The sequence below is a fragment of the Tachypleus tridentatus genome, chromosome 8 (genome assembly GCF_004210375.1).
Source record: "Tachypleus tridentatus isolate NWPU-2018 chromosome 8, ASM421037v1, whole genome shotgun sequence".
Classification (NCBI taxonomy): Eukaryota; Metazoa; Arthropoda; class Merostomata; order Xiphosura; family Limulidae; genus Tachypleus; species Tachypleus tridentatus.
Genome location: NC_134832.1, coordinates 132,503,998 through 132,528,816, shown reverse-complemented (window position 1 = coordinate 132,528,816; position 24,819 = coordinate 132,503,998). Strand labels below are relative to the sequence as shown.

General features: G+C 36.2%; 1 protein-coding gene and 1 long non-coding RNA gene across 2 annotated transcripts in view; both read right to left on the bottom strand.

Annotated features, from left to right (window-relative positions):
- Positions 1–832: 832 nt before the first annotated feature.
- On the bottom strand, positions 833–6,151 carry LOC143223516 (uncharacterized). Its single transcript, XR_013012945.1, has one exon. It is a non-coding gene; the product is annotated as an uncharacterized LOC143223516 (long non-coding RNA).
- Positions 4,782–24,819, bottom strand: part of LOC143223515 (monocarboxylate transporter 10-like) — a 143,558-nt gene continuing 123,520 nt past the window's right edge. Inside the window, exons 4-5 of the mRNA XM_076451593.1 lie at positions 14,787–15,168; positions 4,782–6,297 (exon numbers count right to left, since the gene is read on the bottom strand). Coding sequence (XP_076307708.1) covers positions 6,149–6,297; positions 14,787–15,168 — 531 coding nt within the window. The 3' untranslated portion in view covers positions 4,782–6,148. The remainder of the gene's footprint in view (positions 6,298–14,786; positions 15,169–24,819) is intronic.

The window sequence follows — 24,819 nt, the reverse complement described above, 5'->3', positions numbered from 1 at the left end:
TATAGTAAACATTTTTGTTTTGAAAATACTCATAGAGTTTGATATTAAAAATTTGTGAGCACAAATGTCTTTTTGGTTGGGCTCAGACTTTTCCAATACCAAATTTTGAACTTGGATTTTCTTAAGAAGTGTATATCACAGAAATATCCCAGTTTATTTATATCAAGACAAAGCGCTTGTCTTGCGAAATAGATAAAACGTAGTTCCAATTCCTGCACTAGAGACTTGTTTTTTTGTTCCATGGTTTTGGTTTGATTTGTTTTGAATTTCGCGCAAAGCCACACGAGAGCTATCTACGCTAGCCGTCCCTAATTTTGCAGTGTAAGACTAGAGGGAAGGCAGCTAGTTATCACCACCCACAGGCAACTTTGTGGCTACTCTTTTACCAACAAATAGCGGAATTAACTGTCACACAACGCTCCCACAGTTGCGAAGACGAACATGTTTGGTGTGACGGGGATTCGAACCCTCGACCCTCAGATCACGAGTCGAGTGCTTTAACCTTTTATTGAATGAAAACAAATCAAGCATGTAAAAAAAACATTACCACACAATCGATATCGAGTTAAGGTCAAACTACTTAAAAATAGTTTGACTCACAGAGCGTTTTGTCTTTTATTAACACAGAAAATAGCCTAATAGTCTGTATATTTAGTAGTTTTGTGAAGTTAAATTTAATGTATGTCTTCTTCATGCTTTAAAAAAACAGAACGAAAGGGGTTACACTTTTAGTTTCATTGTATTATCCTAAAGTCAAATGTTTTGGTGTAACTGAAATCTATAAATCGTATTCTATGTGTATAAAATGTTAATAGTTAAGACATGTTAAAACTATTACTGGTTTTTAGACTTTTATTATATCTAGATCACGGACAGAAAGTGATACTTGCACTTCGAAAAATAATAGCTTTTTTCTGAAGGATTATTGAAACAATATCAGCTCCTATATAGTTAAAAACATTTGTAATCTATGAACTAATGTTATTACTCTAATAAACACATTTATTATTCATATGAGAAAAAAAAACAACTTAAATGAAGTAAATGCGGTAAACTTATACAATGAACTTCAGTAAGAGACATTGAACAAAACAGGGTATTTAATAACTCTTTTCTTTACTTTAATGTCACTAAACTTTGTGTCAAAGTAATAAACCAGGACAATACATCATTATTTGTTTCGTTGACTCGTAAAATACATACTTAATATATTTCACCTTTTACGTTTCCCAGTATGAAGGTTAACATTAACCTTCCATTTAAGTGTGATTAACTTACATTTTTCGTCTTAATACAAGTCTTATTTGTAAAATAATGTTTAAACATTTTTTTTATTCTTTTAACAAAATTGAAAGCCAGTCTCTTTGACATTCAACATTTGCCAATATTTGTTGCTTATCATATGATTTATCACTTAGAAATTTTGAAGACACATAATAAAGTAAAACTTAATAATTTGAGACTAAAAAGCCATACAAAGAAAAGCGAACTTAGCATTAATTTAAGCAGAAAAAGCAAGAGGAGGTTATATCCACTTCTCACAAAAAGAAAAGCTACCTGTGCATGTCAAACAAAAGGAATATGTCGAACATTGAGAAGTTATCTGCCCTCAGTGAACAAATAGAGACTAGCTATCTATGTAAATTTTGCCAATTGACTGGTAAGTTCTCATCTGTGCACTGTGTGCAAAAGTTAGCAAATTGCGGGTGTAGGATTTGCACAGATTTCTCTATGGAAATAACCAGAGAAAATATCACAGAAATAAAACAGTGGCGAATCAGTTGTCTTAATTGACGAAGACTGTAGAATGTTGGTACTTTTAATAAAAAGGTCTTCATTAGAGGTCTTTTCGAAAACACTACAATTACCGAAATCACAGTAGAAATGAATATTTTTTAATGCCAAAAGCCAGAAAATAAAAATTCAATAAAGTAGAAGTCAAACAAACAGATGTTTCATAGTTTAAATAATGTTCATTAAACAATCCTCACAGATAGACAAAAACATGAATGTCTACAGTAGTGTCGTGATCATTGTTACTGGAATTTGTGGTGAATCTAATGACTATATTTCTTGTTCTTTTTATACCAGATCATGTTTGTATGTAGAGATGACCCCGAAGAAAAAGCAACATAGAAAGCACCGTATCAGCAATAACATGAGCAGGTGTTTCGTCGCGTAGTAGATTCTTTCTTGGTTAGTGCTTCCAATTCTTATAACAATTAAAGGTAAAATGGCCACCATACGTGATTTAAGCATTTTAAACAATGGAGATATTACCCATCATGCGTAACTACCACTCTATTTTTATTTTTTACTTTCGCGCAAAGCTACACGAGGGCTGTCTGCGCTAGTCGTCCCTAATTTAGTAGTGTAATACTAGAGGGAAGGCAGCTAGTCATCACCACACACCGCCACAGTTAAGCTAATCTTTTACAAACTAATAGTGGGATTGATCGTCTCATTATAACGCCCCCACGGCTGAAAGTGCGAACATGTTTGGTGCGGTGGGGATTCGAACCCGCAACCTTCAGATTACGAGTCGAACGCCTTAACACACCTGGCCATGCCGGACCAACTACCAGCTTGATATAGACTGTGTTTTCCATAGTGACGAGCCGACTCTTGTTTTTAACATTCGATCTTGGTTTCCATCATCAACTGACCTGAGTCAATCGTGCATCCATACAATATTTTGTAAAGTATCTTGCTAAAGTCTCCACAGCTTAGATGATCCAAATACTTCACAACACCTTCAAGTGGTTTATTGCAAAATACGTGAAGAAAAACATTGTTTATAAGCAGTTCTACAAATATAATTATGTTCTATAAATCTTTAAAAAGATATTTAGATCAAAATACCAAAAACATTATTGCTTTGAAAGGTGATATTCTGGGAATTATGACATAACCAAATGAAAATAATCAACTTGTATAAAATAAGTGAAGAGTTATCAGTGATGCCGAGAAAACCCACTTGTAGAGAAATATATATGTAAAAACGGCTCGTTTTGGCAACCCAAACGAGCTGATTTTACATATATAAGTAAAGAGTTATTAAGGATTTTCAACCGAATATTTAAACAAACCTGACAATTTGGTTCTTACTGTGTATTAATAGTAGAATATGTGTGTGATGATAGAACAATGGAAGAACAGTTAATTTACTTTAATCTCACTATAAAAATAAATGGGTTTCGGAATTTGAACAAACTAAAGGGTCATTGAATAAGAAACTATTGCATGAAGATGCTCTTTTATGTATAGTTAACTCACGTTTAATTACTGACAAGCAAATAGCTTACACGCATAAAACAACACAATAGAACAATTCTGAGAAATTTTCGTTCTTGTAACCTAAGAAGGTGGAAGAAGAATTAAATTATATTATTATTTCAAGTTTTAACAGTGTTTATATATTAATATACATGTTTATATATGTATATGTACTGATTTGTACGATGTAGCATTGTTTAATAGTATTTACAGTTACGATTTTTTTGTTTTGGAATTTCGCACAAAGCTACTCGAGGGCTATCTGTCCCTAATTTAGCAGTGTAAGACTAGAGGGAAGGCAGCTAGTCATCACCACCCACCGCCAACTCTTGGGCTACTCTTTTACCAACGAATAGTGGGATTGACCGTTACATTATACACCCCCACGGCTGGGAGGGCGAGCATGTTTAGCGCGACGCTGGCGCGAACCCGCGACCCTCGCATTACGAGTCGCACGCCTTACGCACTTAGCCATGCCAGGCCCTTATAGTTACGACAAATCCTTGCATTAATCGGCTTAAAAACAATGTTTAGATATACAATGCTAGTTGTTTACATATGTTTGATGATAAAATATAATTTCACTAAAAGGCTTTTGATATTTCAAGTATAGATGGGTGGGAATTGGATAAAAAATAATGGCTTTGTTTGAATTTCGCGTAAAGTTACTCGAGCGCTAACTTCACTAGCCGTTCTTAATATCGAAGAGATAGACTGAAAAGAAACAACACCACCCATCGCTAACGTTTGAGCTACCTTTTACCAAATAATAGTACTATTGATTGTCACGTTATAACGTCCCCATAGCTGAAAAAGCGAACATGTTGGATGATGGACATTCAGACCTTTGACCCACAGTCCGCAAGTGAAGTGTTCTAAATACTAGGGCTCTCATAGAGAAAGATTTGTTTTATTTTAGATATAACATCAAGATATAAATGTACACTTATTTATGTTATTTAGTATACAGAGTTCAATGAAGAAATGAAAATCAGTTATATAGTTGGTTTTGCATCACAGTTATTGAGTAGAAAAAAAACATAATAGTACAAAAAGTTACAATAAAAAACAAACAAGAGTTTCAAAAAGCACTCATGTTTCCAAACTGAAACTTAAAAGATATGCGTGTTATTCTGATTCGTTTATATATCTAACTAATTTCCAGAATGTTTAATATTTTAAAGTTATGGTTATTTAGAAGAAGATTGCCCGTAATAAACAATTGCCCTTTCAGCTGTTGCACTTACGATGTACATCCAATAACATCTCAATAAAATCGACAGGAGGATTATTCAGTTTACTTGACATGTTAGACTTAACACACATAATTTTATAACTTTTTATTAGAGCTTAGCGTAATCAAAAAAGTGTCAAAAATCATATCTTTTAATCATGTTCACACAATGTTTTATGTCCTAATTGAATTTTTTCTAAGAATGTGTTGTTGTGACTGAAATGTGTTTTTAAAACATGTATAAATGAAACAAAGGAAAATCTTTGGTCCCAAGACGAAGACGAAAATAATTTATTTTTATACACGTAGTTTTTCTTTTCCTGTGAAACTAAGGGATCACAAAAGCAGTGTTTTACGTATGCACAGTTAAAACGTGTGTGTTTCTGAGATTTGGAAAACAACTAAAATAATTTATTCCATGGAAGCACCTTGAGTTTTGTATGAACAATATTCAAGGAACTTAATAAGCGTGAAAAAAATATATATATCAGCTTTCAGTATTAAAAAAAATAAACAGTAGCTGAACTGAAATACAATAGAGAGACTATAAGAAATGAGTATTTTGCTCATGAAAACGATACTGTGAACCAAGCGCGCGTGAGAACGAATAATCTCAAATTAAGCTGCTCTATCAAAGTTTTTTAAACTCCACTCATAATCTGAGATGCCACTTAAGTCCTTAAAAAGCGATACACCATTATAGAAACTGTATACTATGGATACAATATTTTAGAAACTACTTTTGAAAACTCTCGTGTTGCTTCGCTGAATTAGGATTGAGAAATGTATTAGCGAACCCACTTCACTTGTAACTGAATAAATAAAGATCTTTCTCAAAGCAAAAGTATCATGTTTGTACTTCACTACTCATATGTAATTTCAAACAAGAAGTTTTGTTTAACGTAAACAAAATTCAATTGGCGACTTCATTATAAAGGTAAACAACGTTCTCAGTGCAACGGTGCACTTGTTTCTAGATAGATACAAAACAAACACATTTCCTTTAAAACAAAGATTAAGTCTAAGTATTGAAGTTGTTTGGTTGTTAATAAATATAATTTTCTAATTTTATTTGAATTTAAGAATATTAGCGAATAAACATTAAACGTGTATTAAAGTCTTATCTAAAACACCCAATCATCTTTACATATGGTACTTTAAACAGAGCTAGTTACTTCTTCTATAACAGATATTTTTCTCTTTGGTACGTGTAAACCAACTGGATCACAGTGGTGTCGTTGCGCCACATAAAATAATTCCGGATGTGTACTACTTCTTTTGGCAGGAGAATGATGTGTACGATGATCACGAGATGACATCACCGTATCATGGAGGTTGTTCTCAAATTCACTAATCATTAGGAACTTTTCTTCCCTATTACACGAGGTAATACATTCCCCCATACACCATTCATCTAATACATTATTGTCCCCTAGGTCCACTAAGCCTTCTTCGGAGATACACGTAAAAAGTTCTGGCTTTCGGTCTTCATCGTCTGGTCCTAACGAAGTAGCAAACGAAGTAGGTTTTAGACATCTGGCTGAAGTCAGCAACCCTTCTCCCCCTAGATTTCTGCCACACGTGCAAACGTCCTCATCATTTAACGCTATCGTCGCATCTAATTCAAACTGGCTTTGATCATCTTTCCCCCATCAACACCGTTCTTTGTGTTTTTCTCTCTAATGTTTTTCGGAGATTGATAAGAAACAAAATTAACATTCCTGCAAATACGCAACCAGAGGAAAAGAAAACTCCTGTTTTTGGTCCTCGACTTCGATTTATATAACCTTTTAAAATAAAGAAAAAGATAGGAACAATAAAGCATAGTTTCATTCTGAATACAACTGTAATGTATTTGAACTGGTCAAAGTTTTAAGTATATTTACATCTTCATTATATACATATTCTATAGAACAGGTTATTAGTCTATATATATGCATTACGTTATAAGAGACTGTGAGGGAAACAGTAAGGCACTAACCACTTCCCATTAAAGGAATTCTATTGCTGTTTTATGTGAGCATTTAATAAGTTAACATCGTAATTTTTCTACGTGATACGTAAATGTTTTTAGAACTCTTAGTGTTAGGACTACGAGTAATTATTTTAGGACTACAAGTAATTATTTTAGGACTACAAGTAATTATTTTAGGACTGCAAGTAATTATTTTAGGACTACAAGTAATAATTTTAGAAATAGCTGTGTTATGAATAATGATTAAATATATGCATTATTCTAGCTTTGTTTTGATAATATAAAAATCACAACGAAAAACAAAGCAGCTGAGGCAATATTTCTTTTTGACAAACTAAAAGAAAACATTTTGTACAAAGAAAATAACCATAAGCTGTTTTTTTTTATATATTTTGTGAAAGAACAGATCAAATGTTCTAGAAGCAAAATATTTAAATAGATCACAAGAGTAATTTATGTGAAAATCAAAACAGATTGTACCTATAAAATGTTATTCTTGAAACATAAAAACGGATACTTCTAAAAGTAAACACTTATAACACATAAGTTTTAAAATGTTACCATTTTCATAAAGATTTAAAGAGTTACAAAGATTCGGCTTATATGTTTTTTTTAATTTCGCACAAAGTTACACAAGGGATTTTGCTCTAGCGTCCATAATTTAGCAGTGTAAAAAGAAGAAGGAAGGCAGCTAGTCATCACCACCCACCGCCATCTCTTGGGCTACTCTCTGACCGATAAATCATGGGATTTGCCATCAAATTATAGCAATTCTACGGATGAAAGGGGAGCATGTTTGGTGTGACAAAGATTCGAACCCGCGACACTTAAATTACGAGTCGAGCGCCTTAACCGCCTAGCCGTGCCAAGCTGACTTACAACCCAAAAGTAAGATCTTAAACATCATTTATTTTACGGGTATGAAATTCCCCCACAATGAGATCAAAACTTTTAAAGTTTCATTCAGAACACTTTGGATATAGTTCGTAATATTTCAAAAACCGTCGCATGTGTTTAATATGTGTTTTATTATTTATTAGCTTATCCCTAAATGAAGCAGTTGCAACCATCAGTGGCTCAAATGTATGTCTAGAGACTAATAACGCTAAACAAACTGGTTTTCGGTGCCCGCCGTGGGCACAGCACAGAAAATCTATTGTGTGGCTTTCTGTTTAGAAAATTAAATACTACCATCTTCTGCTATTGATAGTATTTATTGACCTTCGCAGTATCCTGTCCACTGAAACGTAATTTGATTCAAATTGCTAACTTGCTATACTCGGAAGGAGGGGGGGAGAGAATAGAAATAAAAGTAATACTACATCTTACAGCATAAAGTGCAGTAGGTATTCAGTAAAAAGTAGGATAGGTGTGTCGTATAAAGTTGGTTATGTATGCAGTAAAAAATGAGGTATGTACGTAGTATCAAGTGAGTTAAGTGTGCAGTAAAATTTAGATATGCAGCACGAAGTGGGTCAGGTATGCAGCAAAATGTGGGTTATGTATGTTGTATAAACTTGGTTATCTATGCAGTATAATGTGGGATAGATACTCTGTATAAACTTGGTGAAGAATGCACCATAATTTAAACTTGAAACATTCTGTACACAGTTTGAACCTTCCTTCCCGAATAAATTTTATGTATGTCTTGAGAACATGTCATTCTCTGAGGAAAAGAGCTTTAAGATATAATTATTTTAAACATAGTATTTCATTTTTAACCATTCTGTACAAAATATCTTTTTTAAGACTTGGAAAATAAATACCACGTCCGATTTTGCCACTTCACTAAACGACATGTTTTCTGAGATACATTACATTTGAATAATCAAAATGATCGGCAGAAAATACACTAAATATTGAATAGCACTACATTAGACAATAAAGTCCTGAAAAGAAGTATGTTTTATTTATTTGAGAAGACGAATTATGTAATAAAATAGAAATGTTTATGTTTAGTATTTAATATCAAATTCCGATAAGAGCATGCTACTTTCTTAGAATCTAAATCGTCAATTTTTATATGATAGATACTGTAATGTATATTGACTATTGTAAATAGACATATTTGGTCTTAGCACTTATAGTCGTTGAATATTGTATTACTAGCAGACTACTTTGTATTTAGCAAATATAACTTTTGAATACTGTATTGTAAATAGATTTGTTCAAATTCACCAGTTGCTGATAACTAATTCGTAAATTAAATTATATACTTTCTATATTTTTATTTGAAGAAAGATGACGTTTCGGGCTAGCGCTATTCGTCAGATCGTACAGTTTACTAGAGAGCTAGCCCGAAACGTCATCCTTCTTTAAATAATATATATATATATAGCAGTTGTTCAACCTATTATTTAATTTAATATCTTTGTCACCTACGTGATTATAAATATACGTTTCGGTTAATATGTAAATGTTTAAGCTAACTGGTTGTATCTGTGTAATACTATAATTTATGTACAAATATTTAGATTTGATAGTTATAAAGTATGTATTATTCACTCTGAATTCTGTTGCCATGTGCCCCTCTATTTCCATAGTGGCAAGAATAAGCGCTGTTATAAATATTTTGAAATATAACTCTTCATCACTTGATACTTTGGAAACACTACTTCAAACGCTCAAGAATACACGTCCTCACTTTAAGTTTGACGATGTTATTTACAAACAAATAAGGATATCGCTATGGGTAAAAGCGTTGCTGTCGCTTTTGCTGTACTTGTTATATCCTCCTTCGAAAGCTCTACAGATTCGCAGTGGGAGTTTGAAACGCGACAGGAATCTGATAGGTGGTATTGTTACTATGATTGTATTTTTGTTATTTAGAATTCCAACAAATTCTAAGACAGATTTAGTGTGGTATCAAGAAACTCTTTATTAAAGTGTGTCAAATGTCATATGTTAAACTTAATACGAAAGGCGATTTAATTATCCGGCAACCAAAGAGGACTGAATAAATAAAATCTGCAACACAAATAACGCTAGAACAACCGCTAGGTGGGATTTAAAACATCGTTGTTATAGTTACCCTGGCAAGTATATATTTCAGAAAATTTTAAAAGGTTTCTTGCAAACAGAGTTAAACAAAAGCAGTTTATAAGCCCTTCAAAGACTGAAAATGCCATCTTGACTCTGGATTAAACATTCGTGTTGCAAAAAAAAAAATATGGATATTACAGTGAAAAGTTAATATTCATTCGACTTTCAGTGGTGAAAATTATTGCAAATAATAAAAGGATTGCTCGGAAAAACGGACTGGATGACTCTCGTATTGTTGAAAACGTAATATATGAAATGACACGTAGCCAGCGTTCTGATAAATGCATTTGTAAAACTACTCAACGTGTGCATGAACGTTTTAAAGAGCACATGTGTGCTACCATGCCACTGTCGAACACTTTCCAACAAAATACGGTAGAGTAAATAAAACACCACTTAACAGCAAGTTCTTAACAAAGTGTAATAGTTTCACTAATCAAAATTCAAAGAGGCTCTCTGATTCAAACTAAAAATAAACAGAAATAATGTTTTATCATGGTAATTATCATAGTTTTATCTATTATTTTAACTATTATTATAGTTTGTGGTTAATAGTTTGTAATATCCTTTTGCTTAGTCATTTGAGTTCATCTCGATGGCAGATCGCTTTTTGTTTTATTTTTTATTTTGCGCAAAGCTATATGAAGGCTATCTGCGCTAGCCGTTCTTCATTTAGCAGTGTAGGACAAAAGGAAAGGTAACTAGCTAGTCATCACCACCCAGATCTTGGGCTACTCTTTTATCAACGAATAGTGTGATTGGCAGTCACAGTTGAAAGGGCGAGCATGTTTGGGGCAATGAAGATTTGAGCCCTCGACTCTCAAATTAAGCGTCCATTGTCCTAACCACGTGCTCATGCCGGGCCGGCACATGAGTACGTCTGCGGACTCAAACCACTAGAAACTTGGTTCCGAAACCCGTGGTGGGAAGAGCACAGATAGCCTTTAAAATGGATATATGCCGAAACGTCGAGATTAAATAAAATCATTGTTTGTTTGTTTTTCCTGAAGTATGTTTAGTCGTTTTTTTTATAAACATAGTTATAGATTTTTGTTCATTTATCCAAATCCCACTCAACAGACTAAACTAATTAAGTTCATCGTGAGGAATTGAACCCAATTTTAACGTTGTAGGTTCATAGACTTGGCGTTGATCCAACGAGGGAACAATTGCCGTAGAAGTTAATTTAATCAAAAAATATTGAGACTTAGTATACTTACGGATGTATAATTGAATAAAGCAAGAATAAAACATATACGCGGTTCACTAACGCGCTGTGAAAAGGAACTCAGCAAGAATAAACAAAAATAAACCTCAAACAGATGAATTTAAAATGTTAAAGAGTTCGCAAGATCAGGTCAAGTATATGACTTATGCGAACATGAGAAAAGAAATGTTCTTATTAGCTATGGAAATTCAGGAAATTAATGAAACAAATGTAAGGTTTGTGTGCTCTACTGCAAAAGGTCCCATCTAACGATATTGGAGACTTGATAATAAAAACAATCTGAAAAAACACTCAGGTAGGCCAAAAGTTTTTTCGTAGAGTGAAAATGTTTTTGCGTGTTCAGAAATCAATGAGATATTTCATGTGTTCCAGGGGTCACATGAAAACTCTAGTAAGTAGATCAACGTGGTGTCCCGGATGAATAATGAACTAATTTCATAAAATACATAAAAACTTTAACTATTTTCCAACTCATCAGTCTAGCGCTGCTTTGTGACTGGAGTGCTCAACTCGCAAGTTGCCGCTTGCAGGTTCGACCTTTCAACCGTGGCAGCATTATAATACTACGAACAATCTCATTTTCGTTAAAAACCGACAGCTCAACAAAAGTCGCAAATGAGTGTTGTTGACTATCTGTATTTTCAGATTCAACGTATAGAACTGGAAGAACATTTAAAAATTTCAAGACAATAAAACCATCGCAAACCTGTGTTATCTAGGAGACTAAAGTTAGAATCTGTTATTATCAAATTTATTCATATACGTATTCAAATTTATTTATAATATATTATATCGTAACTATATGTACATGTACGTTCAGATAAATACAACATAATATTTTACTATTATATGACAACATTGAATCTTATCTTATTTTAGCTTAATTTGATATTAACAGAAAACCACCGATATAAATGAAGAAATTACTGGAAAAAGCAGTAGATACGTTTCTTTTAGTAAAACCAATAATTAAGTAGTTTTGTTTTCACACGAATCTTAACAGATGCGTTATCGAAAATAATTACAAGTTCAGTTACTTTTAGAATCACTTATGACGAACCTTATTTATATGATCGTAAAATACATTACTATTCGTTGCTTTTAACATCAAACCTAAACTATCCGAACCCTAAAATGTAACTAAACTTTAATCAGTCTGTACTTTAAATCTTGTCGGATTCTCGCAATTAGTTGCTATTCCATAAGTTTTCTGACTGACTTTGAAACTTCATTTTTTACACATATATATCTGTATTATTTAAACTTCTGAATTTCCTATATGAGCTTCAATTTGGGTACTATTAATCTCAATCGAGAAAAAATTCCTAGTAAACAACATTTGATTCAGTTAAGTACTTACATCAAACATAAAACTTGTACGTTAAAATTTATAAACAAGAATCAGCTGTATATATGTTAGAAAGTATCACTTATTCTTAAAACATGCATTCGAAACGTCACAAAATTAAAATATTTGTAAATATTCCCCGAGAAACAATTTATGCTTTGTAATAACAAGCAGATACACAACAGTATTACAAACACAGTTCTTTCACATTCAAATCATTTGTATCTTAATACATTATCACCTGCACAGTTACGACGGAAAGTGTTCGTACCCCTGCGTCGTGTGTAGTTTTTCCCTCATAACTTAAAAAGTATCAGATTAGTTAGGATAATGAAAGTATAGTATATTATTAATATTATACTAACACACATCTACATAAATTTTTATGTAAATTGAACAACAAATAAACTGTTTATAAACAAATAACCAAACATAGGAGGGGCAGAAAGTGTTCGTGAGTCTACTTCAATGGTCAGTTGTGTAGCCTTTCAGGTGAATTACTTGACGCAGTCTCTCCTCATAGCCCTTCATGATCGTTTGACAGTACTCAACTGGTATTTTCTTCCATTCTTCTATAGAGAAGGCCTCCAACTCTTGCAAGTTTTTCGGATGACGCTAATGAACCGTGGTCTTCAACTCATGCCAAACGTTTTCAATTGGGTTGAGATCAGGTGACTGCAATGACCACTCCAAAACGCTTATATGGTTCCTCTGCAACAAGGATTGCACATATTTCGATGTGTGCTTAGGGCCATTGTCGTGCTAGAAGATCCAATGACGCCCAAGTCTCAAGTTTCGAGCATCATTCTTGAAATAAGTGTCTAATATATCAACGTACTCTTCTGTTTTCATAATTCCGTTGACGCGGTGAAGGTTGCCTACACCAGAAGAGCTGAAGGAACCCCATAGCATGATCGAGCTACCTCCGTGCTTAACTGTAAGGACGGTGTTCTTTGGAAGATTTCGTTCCCCCTTCTTACGGAAAATATAGTGAACATCATTGTGCCCGAAAAGCTCGATTTTAGTCTCGTCTGACCAAAGAATACTCTTCCAATAGGTAAAGGGTTTATCTACATGCTTTCTTGCATACCTCAATCGTACTCTTAAATAAACAGGCTTTAAATATGGAGTTCTACGACGACAGCATACTCTGAACCCAGAAGAGCGTAACATATTCGTAACTGTAGAGGTGCTTACTTCAACCCCAGTTTCCCTTACCAGTTTCTGTATGTCATTACGTGTTAAACAAAGGTTCCTACTAACTTCTCTGAGAACCTTTTTCTTGGTTCTCTCTGGAAGTTTGGTGGGGCGTCCGATTGGGCATTTGATCCTGTAAGCTTAAACTTGGCAATTATGCTTTGAACAGTATATTTCGGCACATTAAATTGTGTAGCAATACCGGAAAGAGACACACGAGACTTGTATTTTACAATAATTCGGTTTTTTAAATCACTGGACAGTTGTTTCCTGTTCGCCATGATGACCAAGCAGATAATGACGGAGACGGCGCTAAATTGCTGGAAGTAAATTTTTTGCTGGCTAAATTCCAATAATTATGAACTTAGTGTCTAGTTCTGGAATGATATAATGTAGTTTATTCACCAAACTAAACAAAATTTTTACGGGAATATCAGTTTTTCACACGTTCTAAACTGTACGAACACTTTCTGCTCCTCCTATTTTTGGTTATTTGTTTATAAACAGTTTATTTTCCGTTTAATTTACATAAACATTTATGTAGATGTGTGTTAATATAATATTTATAATGTAACATATGTCTATTAGCCTAATCGTGATACTTTTTAAGTTATGAGCAAAAAACTACTCGGGACGCAGGGGTTCGAACACTTTCTGTCGTGACTGTATAGAGACGTATTATACACTCCCATAACCATCAATGTACGTTTCTATTATGAGTTATATATGTGTATATGTCTTAGGAGTCATTGGGATAGTATTAGAAAATACCGTTAGCACCAAAAATATCCAGTTTAAAGTACTAAATAAACAGATGACGTATGCAAGTTATAAACTGACTATTCTGTGTTGCTTGCAAAATAAATTTTTATTCTCTAAGTTAGTTAGTGTTTGTGGAGAATCGTTGGGATTAAGTCCGAGAACACAGGTCGTGTCCAGAATGTTCAACTAACAAACTAATACAACAGGCCGCCCGCTAGTGCATCGGTATGTCTAAGGATTTACAACTCTAAAATCAGGGGTTCGATTCCCCTCGGTGGGCTCAGCAGATAGGCCGATGTGGCTTTGCTATAAGAAACACACACACACTAATACAACAGATTAAAAGTTCGTTTTATAACATTTTTACCGATGTATAATACAATTCTTACTATTGTCACAAATCTTCTTAATTTTGAAGTTACCTACTAATCTTTGTTAGTTTATTTTTTAGCGAAATAAGTAAAGTAATTTAATGCATTTTGGCACCTACTTATAAATAAGTCAAACCTAACTCGTATTTTATTTAATAATAGCGTATTACTGCTAAGTGTCCTTTGAATTTAAAACAATATCTTTGAAGTTATTACGTGATAATAAAACAGATTTAAAAAACGTAGGTATTAGTGGGACAAAATCAGTTGCTAATTGAACATTGATAGTTCGTAGACTATTCTGTGTTGCTGCGTGATATAAATTTGGCTTGAAAGGCAAAAAACGAACTCACCTGTAATTGGAATACCAGTTAGAACTGAAATAAACTGAGACCATTGAAGAAATCCCCAAGACCGATTAAAGTTTCTGGGTCGGACTTTCTCATATATATACATTTTCAAAGAGTATTGAAACCCACCACAAAACACCCCATAGATCCAAACAAAGAATACGTAACCATGGTAACCGTCCACCGCACAAAATGACAATATGGCAATTGCTGTTCCAAACATGGCGGCTTGGCAGAGATATTGGCGACCTATAGTGCACTGTTCACTGCTTTTCACAATCAAAAATCCAAAAATGAGACATCCGACACTGAAAGCTATTCCTAGAAAGGCCTGAAGAAGTAGAATTGAGGTGTTTTCTAGTCCCTCGTTGTCTGCGATGATAGCCTGACAGAATAATAGAGAAAGCTCATAAGAAATTCAACCTTAGGTATAACATATATATTAATATATATGCACATTACAAGAAAGAGTTTCAGAATATAACAGAAAACAACAGCATAAAAGCAACATCTTTTCATGAAGCTGTACATGAAGTTTAGCTATTCTGTGATTTTATCAAATCTCTGTAGAGGCGCATACGCAATGTTAAGTATGTTGCATTAAATATGTGTAAATATCCGAACAAGTCAATGACGTGAAAAACTAAGACGAGATAAAACTACGGTGAACGGTATTTATCTAAAAGATATTTTGACACTGTTGGAAGCTTCATGGATAGTATAATGCTGCCTTAAACTGGTCATTTTTGTGAAAGATATATTACTGCTCTTTCTGATCGAAAATTTTTATACACTCTGATCATACATATCAAATGAGGATATCCACAGTACATAATGCTATTGGAACTCGAAGGAATATGGATCAACGTGGGTGAACCAGGACCAACCAGAAAGAGATCTGCAATAAGTCGTATTACGGCTATAATAACCAAGTGCGACGTCTTCTAACAGACGAGAATCCACGAAAACAAACTCAGCGACAAAAGCTCTTCCCGTATGTATGTCAGACAGCAATACACAATACAATCAAGATGGGTCTACATTTGGAAAAGCAACAAAGTCGCTCTTACAGAAGTCGTTTTCCAGTTATATATGAGTTCAATAGTTGCATAACTCGGGCAGCTGAGAAATGAGATGGTTAGTTATGCTACTTCATACAAAGACACACTAGTCAACTCACTGGACACATGCTTACTGATTTTTGTGAAACAGAACTGTTGAGACTGGTGATGAGAAACCATCATCTTCGTCCAGTAAGCGAATCATTAAAAGCATGCATGGACGAGTGATGTGCGTTTGACACTACAACTTTACGACAGAGTTTTTGCAATGAAAATTATAATGCACAGTCATCAAATAAATTATGGATGAACGTGGCGACATGTACTGTAATGACATATTGAGGCTCCAACATCGTTTTAATATATATATAGATGCTACTGCTCAGACGTTATAATTATTTAGATTTTATCACTGGTTCTATATTGAGGTTAGATTACACGATACAGATACATACAAATCACATTTCAATCGCCAGAAAATATAACTGAGAGCAATAACACAAACCTGCGAATGTGAACTTCATAACAGTAATTTTGGTTTTCATAATGAATTTCCATTAGTTTAGCTACGCATATTTCTAAACTAATATTTATATCTTCATATTCAAATCGGGGAGAGAAAAACTCTTACTTAAATGAGATTTACAAGAAATTTACCACAAATGTAACAGAATACGTTTGAGTCATTTATAGAACATCTCGGAATAAATAATGTGAAAGTGCACGCAGAGATAAATAGTATCGATATATGACACGCCATGCGGCCTGTTCAACATCTGTATACTGGCGGTGTGTTACTCATGGGTTTTAGAACGATCGTTAAGACCCTCACAATGGGTCTAGGAAAATATATAGTCAGGGATTGTCAACATTTTAAGCATAACAAAACATTAATCGAGTTCAATGAAAATGATTCACTTATGTAATAGTACATATAACTTTTTGTGAAAGAGCTGTACATGATGGAAAAAATGAATATCATTTTCAGATTCAGTGTACAAGAATTACTGTAAAACATGTCAATATTTCAACACAATAAAATAATCACAGAGCTGTGTACTTAATTAATTAACATGTAAAACAGTCTAGCACAAGTTAGGCCTGACTTACTTAACTAGTGCAATGACATGAAATATATATTTACAGAGCTCATTAATGACAACGTTTACGTGAGTCGCTCAGCTATGATTGCTATATAAGTTTACTTGATAAAATATATGTAGTTCAGAACAATAAAAAATATTAAAAACATAAATAAACACTATCAAATATTAATAAATTAATAAACATAAATAAACACTATCAAATATTAATAGATTAATAAACATAAATAAACACTATCAAATATTAATAAATTAATAAACATAAATAAACACTATCAATTATTAATAAACATAAATAAACACTATCAATTATTAATAAACATAAATAAATACTATCAATTATTAATAAACATAAATAAACACTATCAATTATTAATAAATTAATAAACATAAATAAACACTATCAAATATTAATGAATTAATAAACATAAATAAACACTATTAAATATTAATAAGTGGCTGGCATGGCCGAGCGCGTTAGGTGTGCGACTCGCAATCCAAGGGTCGCGGGTTCGCATCCCCGTCGCGTCAAACATGCTCGCCCTTTCAGCCGTGGGGGCGTTATAACGATAGGTCAATCCCACTATTCGTTGGTAAAAGAGTAGCCCAAGAGTTGGCGGTGGGTGGTGATGACTAGCTGCCCTCCCTCTAGTCTCACACTGCAAAATTAAGACGGCTCAGGTTTTTCCTCCTGGTTGGGGGTTGTGCAGTAGGTTAACAATTTACTCACTTAAAAAACCAGCCTGTTAATGAATCCGCAAGCGATTGCGGTCCTATGTTCCTTCATGGAATCGAGAGGCATTATAATGAAATAATAAATTAATAAACATAAATAAACACAATCAAATATTAATAATTTAATAAACATAAATACACACTATGAAAAATTAATTAATTTCCATAAACAAAGTTTGGATTTGTATAAATTTAAAAATTATTTTGTTTTATTGTCTATTAAATCCCTAACAGTGTTCTTACTTTAAATTACACTAATCTCGATATATTAATATCAAAGTTTTTTATATCATTGCCATTAAGTGAGAGAAGAAAGTCTTTCAAATAATAATTGTATTAGATTTCATGAAAGATAAGGAGACAAAATATACAAATTACACTGGTTTCCAAAAGCACTGCACAACAATTTTTTGTAAAGTTTTGCTTCCTGAAAAGTTTTTGCTGATTGTGACAGGTACCTGGTGGGTATGCACAAATATAGTTTTGGTTTTGTTTCATCACGTAGGAACTCTGAGAAATAGACAGTTAACTGTTTACTTGCAATAACGTATTTAAATGCGTTTATATTTCTAATACGCTATTAAGTTCAACATAATTAAAAGTGTTTTGCTCCTGATTTTCGTTTGTATTCAATGTCCAGTGCATCACGTTGCAGTGTCCAATAGCAGTCAGCAAGCATTGACGGATTCCAGTTGCCCTGATACCATTTTTCCATTGTAACAATGTCCTAGTGAAACCTTTCACCTTGTTTGTCACTGACAACACCGAGATTTGCGGGGAAGAAGTCCAAGTGTGAGTGGAGGAAATGAATCTTGAGTGACATGTTGCACTTCATTGTTTTGTATGCTTTGAGAAGTTTGTCTACCAGTTGAATGTAATGTGGGGCTCTGTAATTGCCAAGAAAATTGTCAATAACGTCTTTGAAGGTTTTCCAAGCAATCTTTTCCAACCCAACTAACAGATCTTTGAACCATTTGTCACTCATAACATGTCTGATCTGAGAGCCAACAAAAATGCCCTCTTTGATCTTGGCCCCACTTATTCTTGGGAACATCTGTTTTAAATAACGAAAACCTTCGCCTTCTTTGTTCATTGCTTTCACGAAATTCTTCATAAGTCTAGAAGCTCTGTCTAAAATAATGTGACTCTTTGGCACGACTGTCCCATTCTCAGATGAAACAACAGTACTATGTATAGCCAAGCTGCAGTCCCAGTAACAGAGCAACGACTTTCAGATCTCCACAGATATTCCAGTTGTACTTGCTCTACTGGATGTGCTTCAGCAACATTTCCATGTTCTCGTAGGTTTCTTTCATGTGTTCTGCATAGCCAACAGGTATTGAAGGGTGAACGTTGTCATTGTGTAACAGAACAGCTTTGAAGGGTAACATTGATGAATCAATAAAGAGACGCCACTCTTGCGGGTCATGGTCACAACCCAAAGCGAAGAACAATCCTTCGATGTCAACACAGAAACAGAGACTGTCAACTTGTGCAAATAATTTGGTTACATCATCATGGCGGCTTCGAAAAACAGAAAGTTTTGTATCTGGTGACAGCAAACACCATTCCTGCAGTCTCGAACCCAGCAATTGGGCTTTTGCTTTTACCAAACCAAATCCCTGACCAGATCGTTTAATTCTGACTGTGTTATGAGATGTGGATCGCCTGAGGAGCACGGTTTAAAATCCGGATCAATATCACTGCCAGTTCCCTGCATTGCAGTTTCTTCATCTGGTTCGTCTAAGGTCCATTCCTCTGGTGGTTTCGGAATTGGAAGACTGTCGTTATGTGGCACGGGTCTCATTGCTGAAGGCAGATTAGGGTATTCAGTTGGCTTTTTGGTTTTGGCAGAGAAACCAGACACATTAGTCAAACAGAAGTAACAGTCCGTCACACGGTCTTTCTGTTCTCACTATATCATCGGGACAGCAAACGGCATTGTCTTTCGAGTGCCTCTGCGCCAAGCTCTGAGACAGACAGCAAATGTCGCACAACAAATATGAGGCACCCATTCCTGGTCTTGATCACCAAATTTAGAGCCGAAATAAAGATGATATGCTTTCTTCACAAGAGCAGCCAGTGAGCGTCTCTGATGAACAAGCGTATACTCACCACAAACATAGCAGAATGTATCACGGCTGTTACGACATTGACGAGATATATTGACCGACACCAATCATCCTGTAAAACGTCTATAACATGTAACTTATTTTGTTACAGTGTTACTGAAGCAATGCTATATTCTGAAACAATACGTACACACTGTAAGGTCTATATTAATCCAATGAGCAGCATCTGTGTATGCAAGCCACTTTTATAGCCTGCTGAGACAGTTTTAAGCTGTTCATAGGTTTCTTAGAGAAACGAATTCTTTGGACACAAATATAAGAAAAAACATGATAAAACTGAAGATTTCGATGCAATGGTACGTGATGGGCAAGTTTAGATATGATTTTTCGCGATCAGCAGCCACAAATCTATGAGGAACACCCAACAGTGTTCAAGAAGCAAAAACTTTGTTGTGCAGTGAAGCTAAACAACAAACCTAAAATACAAATAATTGAAAAATGGCACATGATTTGCTCATCACACTTGAATTACCTGAAACGATGCAGTTTAATAAACATTAACTTTAATTTTCTCACAGGTTTCAATGGAGAAAAGTAAAAAAAAAAAAATTAATCGAAAATGAAAAATTGAAAAATATGAGTCAGAGATATTTAACAGAGGGCGTTCGTTGTCTTCCCTGATGGCGCTCTACACGGCTTACAGCATCTTTGCATACTATTTATAAAACAATCTGCGAGAGAAGAAGTTAAAAAAAGATTCCGTTTACGTTTAAGAACAGTTTTCAAATCTGGATACGTTCTTGTAAGAGGCTAGATAAAAAGTAACACGTCTTTCTAAACATCCTGACTGTCATGGATAATCGTGTGACCGCACAGATAGTGGTTCATAACGCATGTCTCGTGTGCCTGACTGTCATGGATAATCGTGTGACCGCACAGATAGTGGTTCATAACGCATGCCTTTGGTGCCTGACTGTCATGGATAATCGTGTGACCGCACAGATAGTGGCTCATAACGCATGCCTTGTGTGCCTGACTGTCATGGATAATCGTGTGACCGCACAGATAGTGGCTCATAACGCATGCCTTGTGTGCCTGACTGTCATGAATAATCGTGTGACCGCACAGATAGTGGTTCATAACGCATGCCTTGTGTGCCTGACTGTCATGGATAATCGTGTGACCGCACAGATAGTGGCTCATAACGCATGCCTTGTGTGCCTGACTGTCATGGATAATCGTGTGACCGCACAGATAGTGGCTCATAACGCATGCCTTGTGTGTCTGACTGTCATGGATAATCGTGTGACCGAACAGATAGTGGCTCATAACGCATGCCTTGTGTGCCTGACTGTCATGAATAATCGTGTGACCGCACAGATAGTGGTTCATAACGCATGCCTTGTGTGCCTGACTGTCATGAATAATCGTGTGACCGCACAGATAGTGGTTCATAACGCATGCCTTGTGTGCCTGACTGTCATGGATAATCGTGTGACCGCACAGATAGTGGCTCATAACGCATGCCTTGTGTGCCTGACTGTCATGGATAATCGTGTGACCGCACAGATAGTGGCTCATAACGCATGCCTTGTGTGTCTGACTGTCATGGATAATCGTGTGACCGCACAGATAGTGGCTCATAACGCATGCCTTGTGTGCCTGACTGTCATGGATAATCGTGTGACCGCACAGATAGTGGCTCATAACGCATGCCTTGTGTGTCTGACTGTCATGGATAATCGTGTGACCGCACAGATAGTGGTTCATAACGCATGCCTTGTGTGCCTGACTGTCATGGATAATCGTGTGACCGCACAGATAGTGGCTCATAACGCATGCCTTGTGTGCCTGACTGTCATGAATAATCGTGTGACCGCACAGATAGTGGCTCATAACGCATACCTTGTGTGCCTGACTGTCATGGATAATCGTGTGACCGCACAGATAGTGGCTCATAACGCATGCCTTGTGTGCCTGACTGTCATAAATAATCGTGTGACCGCACAGATAGTGGTTCATAACGCATGCCTTGTGTGCCTGACTGTCATGGATAATCGTGTGACCGCACAGATAGTGGCTCATAACGCATGCCTTGTGTGCCTGACTGTCATGAATAATCGTGTGACCGCACAGATAGTGGCTCATAACGCATACCTTGTGTGCCTGACTGTCATGGATAATCGTGTGACCGCACAGATAGTGGCTCATAACGCATGCCTTGTGTGCCTGACTGTCATAAATAATCGTGTGACCGCACAGATAGTGGTTCATAACGCATGCCTTGTGTGCCTGACTGTCATGGATAATCGTGTGACCGCACAGATTGTGGCTCATAACGCATGCCTTGTGTGCCTGACTGTCATGGATAATCGTGTGACCGCACAGATAGTGGCTCATAACGCATGCCTTGTGTGTCTGACTGTCATGGATAATCGTGTGACCGCACAGATAGTGGCTCATAACGCATGCCTTGTGTGCCTGACTGTCATGAATAATCGTGTGACCGCACAGATAGTGGTTCATAACGCATGCCTTGTGTGCCTGACTGTCATGAATAATCGTGTGACCGCACAGATAGTGGTTCATAACGCATGCCTTGTGTGCCTGACTGTCATGAATAATCGTGTGACCGCACAGATAGTGGTTCATAACGCATGCCTTGTGTGCCTGACTGTCATGGATAATCGTGTGACCGCACAGATAGTGGCTCATAACGCATGCCTTGTGTGCCTGACTGTCATGGATAATCGTGTGACCGCACAGATAGTGGCTCATAACGCATGCCTTGTGTGTCTGACTGTCATGGATAATCGTGTGACCGCACAGATAGTGGCTCATAACGCATGCCTTGTGTGCCTGACTGTCATGGATAATCGTGTGACCGCACAGATAGTGGCTCATAACGCATGCCTTGTGTGTCTGACTGTCATGGATAATCGTGTGACCGCACAGATAGTGGTTCATAACGCATGCCTTGTGTGCCTGACTGTCATGGATAATCGTGTGACCGCACAGATAGTGGCTCATAACGCATGCCTTGTGTGCCTGACTGTCATGAATAATCGTGTGACCGCACAGATAGTGGCTCATAACGCATACCTTGTGTGCCTGACTGTCATGGATAATCGTGTGACCGCACAGATAGTGGCTCATAACGCATGCCTTGTGTGCCTGACTGTCATAAATAATCGTGTGACCGCACAGATAGTGGTTCATAACGCATGCCTTGTGTGCCTGACTGTCATGGATAATCGTGTGACCGCACAGATAGTGGCTCATAACGCATGCCTTGTGTGCCTGACTGTCATGAATAATCGTGTGACCGCACAGATAGTGGCTCATAACGCATACCTTGTGTGCCTGACTGTCATGGATAATCGTGTGACCGCACAGATAGTGGCTCATAACGCATGCCTTGTGTGCCTGACTGTCATAAATAATCGTGTGACCGCACAGATAGTGGTTCATAACGCATGCCTTGTGTGCCTGACTGTCATGGATAATCGTGTGACCGCACAGATAGTGGCTCATAACGCATGCCTTGTGTGCCTGACTGTCATGAATAATCGTGTGACCGCACAGATAGTGGCTCATAACGCATACCTTGTGTGCCTGACTGTCATGGATAATCGTGTGACCGCACAGATAGTGGCTCATAACGCATGCCTTGTGTGCCTGACTGTCATGGATAATCGTGTGACCGCACAGATAGTGGCTCATAACGCATACCTTGTGTGCCTGACTGTCATGGATAATCGTGTGACCGCACAGATAGTGGCTCATAACGCATGCCTTGTGTGCCTGACTGTCATGGATAATCGTGTGACCGTACAGATAGTGGCTCATAACGCATGCCTTGTGTGCCTGACTGTCATGGATAATCGTGTGACCGCACAGATTGTGGTTCATAACGCATGCCTTGTGTGCCTGACTGTCATGGATAATCGTGTGACCGCACAGATAGTGGCTCATAACGCATGCCTTGTGTGGACAAGCATTATCGTCCATTAAAAGGAAGTGATGTACTGTTGCACATGCATATATGCTCTATCACAAGGATCCACAATACCTCCCTTCTTTCTCCAGTCGTTCATTATACCAACTTCAAACACATTAAGGTCTTTAAATACAGCAAGAAAAATTTCTGTTCAAACAACTAAACCTTTGCTATCATAGAAATATTTTTTTCTTGATGAGCATGTGCCGGTTGCTTATTCCAAATTTCCTCTAAATGGCTGAATTATCACACTAAAGGTTGAATCTTGACTCATTTACATAGAGTCCAAAACAAATGTTCAAATACACTTATTTGTATTTATGCGACAAAGGAATACATAATATTAGTCGTCTTGTAGAGTTTTTTGGTTTTTTTCACATAGTCTTCTGCGTATCATCAAAATTCTGACAGCTTTTGTTTGTTTGTTTGGAAATTTCGCACAAAGCTACTCGAGGGCTATCTGTGCCAGCCGTCCCTAATTTAGCAGTGTAAGACTAGAGGGAAGGCAGCTAGTCATCACCACCCACCGCCAACTCTTGGGCTACTCTTTACCAACGAATAGTGGGATTGACCGTCACATTATACACCCCCACGGCTGGGAGGGCGAGCATGTTTAGCGCGACGCGGGCGCGAACCCGCGACCCTCGGATTACGAGTCGCACGCCTTACGCGCTAGGCCATGCCGGGCCATTCTGACAGCTCTCCATCTTTTGTGTAGAAATTCAAAACCAGTAAGATATGTAGATAATTTGTTTTGTCAGACCAAAGGTTACACATAATGATAATTTGCTAGGGTCGTAACTCATGGTCGACTTTATACTGTAATTAGGCAGTATTTCTTTAAAGTTGGAATTGTGTTCATGGATGATAAATAACCTTTGTGTTTACATTTCAGCAGCCTTGGTCTGTGACTATCTAACTAAGCCTATCATTAGCTCTACGCCTTAAAGAATCTTCCTTATGATAACGACTACACATTTTGTGCAAACTACCTTTACATTTTTATCCTACTATTTACTTCTCTACGCGTCTAATTACAATAAAAGCAAAACCAATACAACAAAA